The sequence below is a fragment of the Chrysochloris asiatica genome, unplaced genomic scaffold (assembly GCF_000296735.1).
Source record: "Chrysochloris asiatica unplaced genomic scaffold, ChrAsi1.0 scaffold00175, whole genome shotgun sequence".
Taxonomy (NCBI): domain Eukaryota; kingdom Metazoa; phylum Chordata; class Mammalia; order Afrosoricida; family Chrysochloridae; genus Chrysochloris; species Chrysochloris asiatica.
This window is the reverse complement of record NW_006408693.1, coordinates 7,270,802-7,281,650: the sequence shown is the minus strand read 5'-3', so window position 1 is coordinate 7,281,650 and position 10,849 is coordinate 7,270,802. Positions and strand designations below refer to the sequence as shown.

The 10,849-nt window shown below is 36.6% G+C and overlaps 1 protein-coding gene across 1 annotated transcript in view; it reads right to left on the bottom strand.

Annotated features, from left to right (window-relative positions):
- Window positions 1-443: 443 nt before the first annotated feature.
- The window catches only part of PAWR (PRKC, apoptosis, WT1, regulator), a 123,776-nt gene continuing 113,370 nt past the window's right edge, over window positions 444-10,849 (bottom strand). The window contains exons 4-6 of the mRNA XM_006871840.1: window positions 6,756-6,903; window positions 3,404-3,508; window positions 444-530 (exon numbers count right to left, since the gene is read on the bottom strand). Coding sequence (XP_006871902.1) covers window positions 444-530; window positions 3,404-3,508; window positions 6,756-6,903 — 340 coding nt within the window. The remainder of the gene's footprint in view (window positions 531-3,403; window positions 3,509-6,755; window positions 6,904-10,849) is intronic.

The following is a 10,849-nucleotide window of genomic DNA, read 5'->3' as shown; positions in this document are numbered from 1 at the left end:
AGTAAGACATCAACACATAAAAGGTTGTACACATCAGTAATAAAGTATTTGCAAGTAACTCCCCAAAATACATATAGATTCATGTAAACAAGACTATGTATACAGCTTTAGGGAGAAAATGCACTACCATAGAAAAGATGTATTTAAATGGTTGTGACTTTAAACCGTATATTATTTCAATATAACACAAAACAATCAAAGTCTTAACCTTTTAATAACTGAAAGACATTACTTATTTGTGAAATAAAAGGTGGCTATTTTGTTTGAAACTAATTATGAAAAAGAAATATTTTGAAAATAAACATACATCAGTTTTCTAGAAATAAATATACATACTTTTAGCTATTTTAATGTATTGCATTATAGGAACACTGTCCTAGCATTGACCATAACATTCAATCAGTAGTTTTAAAAAGATTTTTCCACACTATGCCTTCAATCTTCTACCTTGTCAGCTGCCCAACAACTTTCAAAAGTGTTTTATTTTCCTGCTTTAGTTGTTCATTTTCATCTTCTATGTCATCTAAATCCTGAAGGAAAAAAGGAAAATAGTATAGTTTATGAGATTTATCTGAAGGAGATAAAAACATCTTTTTAAAAAATGTATCTAAAATAACCCACACAATCAAGTACTACTTTTGAAATGGAGGCAAATTCTGGAAATAACTTTTGATGGCTTATGTACACTATCTGGAGGGCACTGTCTGCTCAACACATCGTTGTTACCAAAAGCAAATGAGGGTTAACTGTTACCAGGTATTTCTATTTTTCAAGAGAAGCCAGAAATCAAGATTCTTCCACAAATTTTTATACAAATTTTGAAATAACTTAATTTTTCAGTAAAAAAACAAATCCCACCTGCAGCAGCCCCAAAAGATGAGGACTAACAAAACATATATGTAGACCAGCTGTGGTTCAAGGTTGCAACTTTGAGTCAAACTGGACATCAAGAGACACCATTACAAGTTCTGAATGTACTTACTCCTACCTCCCGATGTGATTTTTAATAGGAATATTGGGGGGGTGGGGATATGTGGAAGGGAATACTAGCTAGGGAGATGAGAGAAAGGAGGCATACAGAAGAGGGATCTGGGACATACATAGAGAACTGATTTAGTTCAACTTATATGCTGGACTTTTTAATGATATCTTGTTTATGGGAAAGATTTTAGAGCATAAAAAAAATTGAAACCCAATAAACTGGGCACTAACCCTCCAGCTTTAAAGGTATATCATTCCAGTTCTATGCACTCCATAATCCTCACGTGGCACTACAGGATAAGCATTGGACTACTAACCACAAAGTTGGCGGTTGAAACCAACAATTTGCTCCTTAGGAATAAAATTGGGGCGGGGGAAGGTTTGCTATGAATCAGAACCAATTCCATAACACAACACGTTCCCCATATTAATACTAGTACCATATATACATCCATTTGGTGGTATTACAAAAATCCACTATACATTTTATTTATTGTTGTTGTTAAGTGCTGTCTAGTCAAGCAGCTGGTGAGCTTGAACTCCCAACCTTGCAGTTCAAAGCAAGTTTGCCATCCAGCACATTAACCCACAGTGTTTATAAGAAGTATTATTTCAAGGCACATTATTTACAAATGCTTGGAAAATATTTATAGATCTTTCCTTGCAGTTTAAAATACTAGAATTTGAATGCAATCAACATGAATTATAAATGTTATAGAATAATAGCATTCTGGTAAGCTTGTTATTGGTGCTGTTGTTACCTGCTGTCAAGTACGTTACGATTCACAGCGACCCTGACCCTGTAAAGGATTTCTGAAGCAGCTGGTGGGAACCTAACTATTTTGTGGTTCGAAGTCCAGATTTTTTAAGTTTGCAAACTCCGATTTTGTGCTTACTCACTATCTCTATGAACTTTGGTAATCTATTGAAACTACAACAAAAATTACAAAAATCCTAAAATAACTGTAACTAAGAGCTACCTAAGTTTTTTGAAAGAAATAAAATACATTCACCTGTCATTACCAAATCATAAACTCTATGAAAGCAAGGATTTTATTATTTCCTTTCATTTGCAGAATTCATTAAATCAATTTCAATACCAATATATGAATGCCTAAGGCACTCTGGTAGCACAGTGGTTACAAGTCAGGCTGTTAACCTCAAGGTCAGCAGTTCAAAACTACAAGCTGTTCCATGGGATAAAGATGAGGCTTTCTACACCCATAAAGAAACCCTGCACAGGGTCTCTATGAGTTGGAACTGACTCCACGGCACACCACCACCATATGAATGCCTATGCTTTGAAAGAACATGAAAGGCAATATACAACAGTAGAAAGACCTTTGAATTAAGACTATCAAATAACTGAGGTCAATACTGGCTTAGCTGATTACTATGTAATTACTATACACTGACCTAGAGAAAGTTACTTCAAGTTGTTACTTCAAGTTTCAGTTTCCTAATCAAATAACTTGTAGCTAGTATCTTAGAACTTTATTAGAATGGGTCTGCACTTAAGAAAATCACTCTATTTTCTCTTCTTTCCAGATTAGTTAAGGTTGTATTTGGTAATCTATTCCTTTTAGGCCTATAGGAATTTTTCCTTTCCTCCATCTTATCTTCTTGTTGTTTTTGTTGCTAGGTGTCATTGAGTTGGTACCGACTCTGAGTGACCCTATGGTACAACAGAATGAAGCACTGCCCAGTCCTGGGCCAACGTCACAACTGTTGCCATGCCTGAGCCCATTGATGCTTCCACTTTGCCAATCCATCTCGTTGGGGGTCTTCCTCTTTTTCTCTGATCCTCCACCTTACCAAACATGATATCCTTCTCCAGCGACTCCTCCCTCCTATCTTATCTAGAAGCCCTCTAAACAGCAAGTGTGGAACCTCTTCTCATCTCACCACTACCTAAAGTTTGCCTCAGTACTAACAACTGCTTCTTAAGCAGCAAATAAATTCTCAGAGTGAAGGCAAAAGGTAAAAGAAAGAAGAAGAATACAGAGCCTGGGGTAAAGGAAAACCCTAAGGTTGGTGATACAGAAGCATAACTCAGGTAAAAAGTGATGAAATAATACCCAAAGACATCTGGAATTTCTTATGTAGAGAAAGGACTCTTTTCAACTCCTCAATGAGCCAACTCTATGCCTAAGCCCTTTTATGTTTGCTGCTGACTAAACTGTCACTTCCCAACTCGAACAAAACCATTTATCAATCAACCCCCAAAATCATACAAAAAAGTGATTAAAATTGATAATTGGCCAGAGGAAATCAGCTGATAGAATAAAATGATAGCTCTTACTATCACAAATTACCATGTCACTAACAAAAAACAGAGTAATATAATTAACTATCTGTATATATTTTGATCTAATTGTCAACAAACAGGAAATGATAAAACTAAACTATGTGAAATACTTACTCTATTTAACAAATCAATTTCTTCTTTGAGTTTCCCGATCATTTCTTCTTTATCTTGCATCAGTCTCACAAGCCTCAAGTTCTCTTGCCTTTCTTTTACTACTTCCTGGCAGATATAAATGATAAAGTATTACTCGGGAAATGAATGGTTGTTTATAATTTCCTTTAAAGGCATACATCTGTTACCTTTGATGAACTATTTTAGGTTTATGAAGATTTTCTATGAACTATTTAAAATACTGGTGAGAAGGAACTCACCCCAGAGAAGAAACGGGGCATGAGGGGACTATAGAAGCTCCAAGGTTCCTGATTAAATACAGGTTTGCCTAAGTCTTCAGAAAACACTAACAGACTCAATGACTTACCCTCTTTAGTTTATCACTACCATTAGTCACATAGTGTGTAAATAATACAGTATGTGGAGACATTTAAAAATTTTTACGAAATCTAGGCAGAAAAAAAATAGTCCTCAATTTTGCTCAGGCTCTGTTGTTAACTGATCATGAATAAGATGAAGGGATATAATTAAATTACCAATTTTTAAACTTCTTTGTTTAAACAGCACAACAACTTAATAAAAGACATCTTATTTACAATCCAAAGCTCTGGGCTGGGTCAGCCGTATTGGAGACAAAAGAGAGGCTTGCCTAGATTTGGCTCCTTTCCTACTACCCTTCAAAGAAAGCAGCAAGTTATCTGAATTAATTAGTTACTGCCTGGGATGTGGACAAAAACCTATCTGTTCTTTAAGTCTCTTCAGTGGAATTTGTGAGTGAGTCAGAACAGGTGCATATGGTTCTTATTTAGCCTTACTTCAGTGCAACAAAAGATTTGAAACCTTCTCAATGATTTACAAGCTACATGTGCAGCAAGTGAAGGTGATTGTGATGATGAATTTTTTTGTCATCATCACCAATTCAATCATTCCAAAGTGAAGGCAAATTTGTTTAACATTAATAAAGGGCATGAAATGGCACAGCATGTAGGATTTGTTCGCAAATCGGACACTTGTAATCCAGGACCTGCCTGTGTTGCAATCCAAACTCTAAGTCTTTCTGACACTCCAATACAAACTAAAATTTTTAATGAAATAGCTCTAAATAGAAACTAGTGTTAAGCTTAGAAATAACCTAAAGATATTCATGATGTTATATAAATTTGTATTTATAATGGAGAATAATTTCAAGACAGTAAAACAAAACTTAACTTTAATCATTAGAAAGTAGTTCAGCACCAATACCGATGATGGTCTATGGAACCCAAGATCTTTCTGGTAAATAAATGTATGCCAGTATTTATTAGAATTACCTTAAAGATAATTCTAAACAGGCTAATTCTTACACAAAATTGGTTCCAACACCAAAGATGGTTTTAACTCCAAATACAGAGGAAAGTCTACAAATGAGGATCTTATAGAAAATATTATAAACACACAATAGTATACACATTGCCACCTCACAGTGTTAACCACTTCAAAGGCAGAGACGTTTACTAACATATTAGAAATAGCACTCAGCATAATAGGGGTTTCCATTAAATATAAAAGAATATAAGAATTGGCTTCAAGTTTTAGCACCAAAATTAGTGAAGAGGAATATATTAAAATGCCTAACCACTCTTACAAGTTTTCATGAGTGTGCTTAATTTCAGGGGGAAAAAAGAGCCCACAGACTGGGAAAAAATGTCATTAGACAAAGGACTACACTCTAAAATTTATTGAACACTTCACTGTCTCAACATGAAGCAGACAAATCCAATTTAAAAATAGGCAGAGGACATGAACAGACACTTCACCAAAGAAGACATTCAGGCAGCCAACAAACATATGAAGAGATGCTCAAGGTCATTAGCCAACAGAGAGATGTAAATCAAAACAACAATGAGATACCATCTTACTCTAGCATTAAAAGCAAAATTCAGACAAACAGAAAACAAATGCTGGCAAAGATGTGGAGAGACTGGGACCCTCCTACACCACTGGTGGGACTGTAAAATGGTACTAACACTGTGAAAAACGGTATGGTGCTTCCTCAAAAGGATGGAAATAGAAATACCATATGACCCAACATCCTTCTACTTGGTATATATCCTCAAGAAATGAGAAACATGACATAAGTAGAAATATGTCCAGCCATGTTCATCGCAGCACTAGTTACAATAACAAAAATATTAAGACAGCCTACATGTGCATCAACAGAAGAAAGATTACACAAATTTTAGTACATACACACAACAGAACACTACACAATGTTGACAATGGAGTACTATACAATGTTGAAGAATAATGTTGAATCTGCAAGACACCTCACAATATAGATGAACCTGGAGGACCTTATACTGAGTGAAATTAGTCAATCACAAAAGGACAAGTCTTGTAGGAAAACTACTCGTAGTGGTTACGAATCGGGCAGCAACTGCAAGGCCAGCAGTTTGAAACTACCAGCTGCTCCGCAGGAGAAAGATGAGGCTTTCTGCTTCTGTAAAGATTTACAGCATCGGAAAATCTGCTCAGGAACCTACTTGATGGCACTTAACAACAACAACTGTTATACAAAGTCAAGAAAAGGTTTTCTTCATATAACAGTCTATGATAGTTAATGGGGGATAGGAGGGAAAATTATTCACGGGCTAGAGGGTAGACACATGTTAATGTGGGTGATGAGGTAGGGAGACAGGGAGAAATGCAAGCGTTAAATACAATCATTGTAATAAAGCAAAACATATGATTTGTTGAATGTAAAACTGATGATCTGCTCTGTAAACCTTCACTCAATTCACAATAAAAGGTTAAAAAACAAAAACGAGTAACTAGCCACTATTCCTAGAACTATTCACACAAAACAGTGATTTAAAGCTGCTATAAGAGCACAGGTGGCACAGTGGATAAGCACTTGGATGCTAACCAAAAGGTTGTGGTTTGAACCGACCAGCCACTTCACAGGAGAAAGATGTGGCAATCTGATTCTGTAAAGACTAGAGCCTTGGAAACCCTTTGGGGCAAAGTTCTACTTTGTCTGACAGGATCATTGACTCTTAAGTGACTTAATAGTAATGTGGTATTTAACTATGTATGTAAACATAGAATAACATGGATGTATCTCTCACTGTTGTTACGGGTCACAGAGTTAGTTCTCATTCAACCCTCTACAGGGTTCCCGAGGCTGTAAAATTTTGTGAGTGCAGAAAGCCTTTCCTCCCATTTCTCACTAGTACACTGTATACTTTTTCCATTTCATGGCATTCTCTCCCCTATAAATTTAAATTGCTTTCTCTTTTTCTAGCAGCAGTAAAAGTGACAAAAATTTCCTTATAACGATTTTATCAGAAAATCTTAAATAATTTGTAATTCATACCTTTTCAAGATCTTCAATTTTCTTTTCCAGTGTACTACTTGAGACCAAATTACCCGAAGGATTTGCATCCCTGTTGTATCTACTGAACCCACTTCTATCTGGTCGGGAATATCTACTTGAGGTATCTTCTTCAGAGCCAGCAGTTGTGCTATAGAGGAAAAAATATGTTTTATGAAAATTTCTAATATTCCTTAAGAAGAATGCCAAGAATATTTTGTATTCACCCTAAACAAGTAACATTCCTTTGAGGCAATACTATTATTGTAGACAACTTATTCAAAACTGTAGAATTTTTCTAAAACAATAAAAAGTTTTGAGAGGAACATTAATTCTTTCAACAAATATTTACTGAGTACCTCTCCTAAGTATCAAATATAGAAAAGGTACTGAAAACGTAACAGCAAACACAGCCATGGACCTTGCCCCTCATAGGACTTTCAATTTCGCAAGGAATGTAGTCACTCATTAACAAAGTAATACAATCATTATGATATATATGGTAAGAACAGGGTACCAGGAGAACTAAGACCAGGGACCTAATCTAAACTATCTGGAGTGAAGAACCATTTTTTATTTATAAATGTAAGCCCATGTGAAAAATAAAAACGGACATACAAAATAAGTCAAAAATTTTAGTTTTATTAAACTCAAACCTATGAAACTACATTTTAATAAATAATTAAACAGAAAAAAATACATAAAATTCTTTATTTTTCATTGAAAGTATATATATAGGCAATTAATAACAGAAAATTACTACTGCATTCCTAACTTTTGTTATGAGTGAAATAGCAATTCCCCATATTAAACTTCTATTCACAAACTTTGAACTAATCTATGTCAATATCTAAAAATGTTAGTATAACACATGAGGTAGTTTCTCATATTAGAAATCTATTACTACATAAATTACTCCAAAGAAAACGTAGTGGCATAAAACACGCTTACTATCACTGAGTTTCTGTTCATCAGTCATTTAGAAACAGCTCAGCCTGGTGGTCTCTCATGGAGACACACGTCATCTGAAGCCTTGACTGGGGTTGGAGAATTTGTTTCTAAGCTCATTCACACTGCTGATGGCAAAAGGCATCAGTTTCTCCCTGGCTGTAGTCCAGACGCCTCAGTTCACCCGCTCTGTGGTGAGGCTCATTATTGTGCTGCTCACTACACCTCTAAAAAGCAAGTGCTTCAATAGAGAAACCAAGAAAGAAGCTGCAGTATCTGTTTATAACTGAATGTCAGAGGTGACAATCCTTTCTGCTTTACTTTACTGGTCAGATTGATTAAACTAATGAACGTTTAACACTAACAGGTACAGGAAAGAACAAAGAACTGAAAATAAGACTGGGAAATACAGGCAGCCGGGTAGGAAGAAAACTATCACTGAAGCCATACTGTATCATATAAGAGTATTGTTACGTGCCTTCGAGTCAGTTCCGACTCATAGTGACCCTGTATAGGGTTTGCAGGAGTCCTGGTATGGCACTGTATGTTCAAACCCACCAGTCGCGCCTCAGAAATACTGTTTAGGGTCGTTATGAGTCAAAACCGACTTGAAAGCACCTAACAACAACAACTTAAGGATTCCAAAGAGAGGCTTGGTGGGTTTGAACTGATGACCTTGTAGTTAGAAGTCCAATGCTTATCCTACAGCACCACAACAGCATTAGAATCCTTTTAAGTGAATTTTCACATCTTTTATAGAAAGATATACCTGTTGGTTAGGAAGTATTATACTGAAAAAAAAAAACCAACTATTATTCTAAAACTAAAATGAGAAAAGATTGGCAGTACTATAAGATTGGAGCAAGAAGAATTTTCCATAAAATTATTTCAAAGCTTAGCAATTAGAAGAAATACAAAACTTATGGTTAAAATAACACTTTAAAAATAGATTAACAAACATTAAGAAGTACTGGATAAATCATGAAGTTCCTAAACAACCAACAAGTACATGATAACCCCCATACTTTTCGTATTTATATGACCCATTTTCTCAAGTATACCCAGTTCAACCCCTCCACAAAGGACTGCAAAAAACACCAACAATCCCAGCACTCGGTAATCTATCAGCTACAGATAAACTCATGAGCCACAATCATCCACATTTAGTGCACAACTTCTTGGCTGGTTTCAGATAACCCTGCTTCTTACTCTTTATAATAATGCATAAACTGTATCCCTGCTGACACCAATTTGTGGGTATAAGAGTTGTGGATACATCAAGAACATACAGAAGAACACAAAAGATCATTAAGAAGGTAAGAAAGAAGGAAAACATTAAAATGGATGTCAGAAGGGACTCTGAAACTTGCTCTCCAGCATAAAGATGCTAACGCAAATGGAAGAAATGAGGAGGTAAAAGAACTGAACAGAAAATTTCAAACAGCACCGTGAGAAGACTAAATCCAGTATTATAATAAATGGATGCAATAGTGGAGGCACTCACACACTCAAGAAATATGGATGACAACTATCTGGCCAACTGATCCATATTTATGCCCATTCTAAAAACAGCTGACTCAATGGAATGCAGAAATATATTTAAAAAAAATCATTAATATTGCATGCAAGTAAAATTTTGCTAAGGCTTACTCAAAAATGGCTGCAACTTTACATTAACAGAGAACTGCCAGAAGTTCTAGCTAGATTCAGATGAAGACATGGAATGAGAGATATCATTACTAACGTCAGGTGGATCTTGGCTGAGAGCAGAAATTACTAGAAAGATGTCTACTCTGTGCTTTACTGACTATGCAAAGGCTTTTGATTGTGTGTGTGGATCACGACAAGTTATGGACAATGTTGCAAAGAATGAGTACTCAGAAACACTTAATTATGCATATGAGGAATCTATATAGCATTCAAAGGTTTTATGGGCTTTAATTAGCTATAGAAATGGTGACCGTTTTACACATGCTAAATGGTTTTGTGTGGTGCTGTGGGTTAATGTGCCAGACTGCAAAGTTTTTTGAACGGTGGTTCAAGCTCACCAGCTGTTCTTTGGAAACCCTATACAGGGTTGCTATGGGTCAGAATCGACTCAACAGCACTTAACAATAACAGATGGTTTTAAATAAATATTTATGGCATTTTATCTTGAAAAAGATCAGAAATTTGCTTCTGAAAATTCGTGTCAACAGGGTTAGAGTCTGTGCACTAAATGTGAATTACTGTGGCTCATGAGTTAAGCTGTAGGTGACAGATATCTGAGCGCTGTGCTTGTATGTGTTTTGTGCTGGCTATGTGGCCGGTTGAACTGGGTACATCACTGCATTCACTAAACTATTTCCTGTGAACAAAACTGTATAAACAAATGAAAAATTTACACTATGCTCAAAGCATTTCCTAATGTATCCACTGTACTGGGTCAAATCTGAATTTTCAAAATAAGCATTACAGACTTCCGGAAAAAGATGGCAAGATCGGGTGGAAGTGTAGTGACGAGCTCTGCCGAGAACAACACAGAATACAGGACCAAGAAGGCTCAGGGAATGGTCCCAGTACTCTGAACCACAAATAAAGGAATATCTAGAAGGTTGGAAGACCTACAGCTGGGGAGATTGTGGCAGAAGCAAGAAATCAATTGCTTCCTGGTTCAGGACGCTCAGCTGCTCCAGGAGCCGCCATTTTGGGAGGGGCCAAGTGGGGAAAGGATCAGAGCAGCCATGGACACCTGACAGAGCCGCAGAGATAGAGTCTGTGTTACAGGTCAAAAACTCGCCAGTATGGATTCCAGCCTGACTAACTTGATCCTATAGCGAGAGGACAGCCACTTCTCCTTCTTCAGAGCAACCCTGCCTGAGGGAGCCAGCATTCACCGAGGACCCATCTGAAAGAGTGACGGCATCTGCATCTCCATTGAGGCCCCTCCGGCAAGAGCACCAAGGAGCCAGCCAGCCGTTTCCACAGCAGAGAAGACTTTAAGAACTGTTTAACCCTTAGAGAACTGGTTAAACTCCAGAGACTTTCTGCTGCTTTGCCTGTTGGGCGGGGGGAATGGGAAGTTAATAGATGTTACTGACTTTGCAATCGTTCATCAACCATCGTAGGTTTTATTGCCTGTTAAAGTTTTCAGAAGCTAGGCAATCATT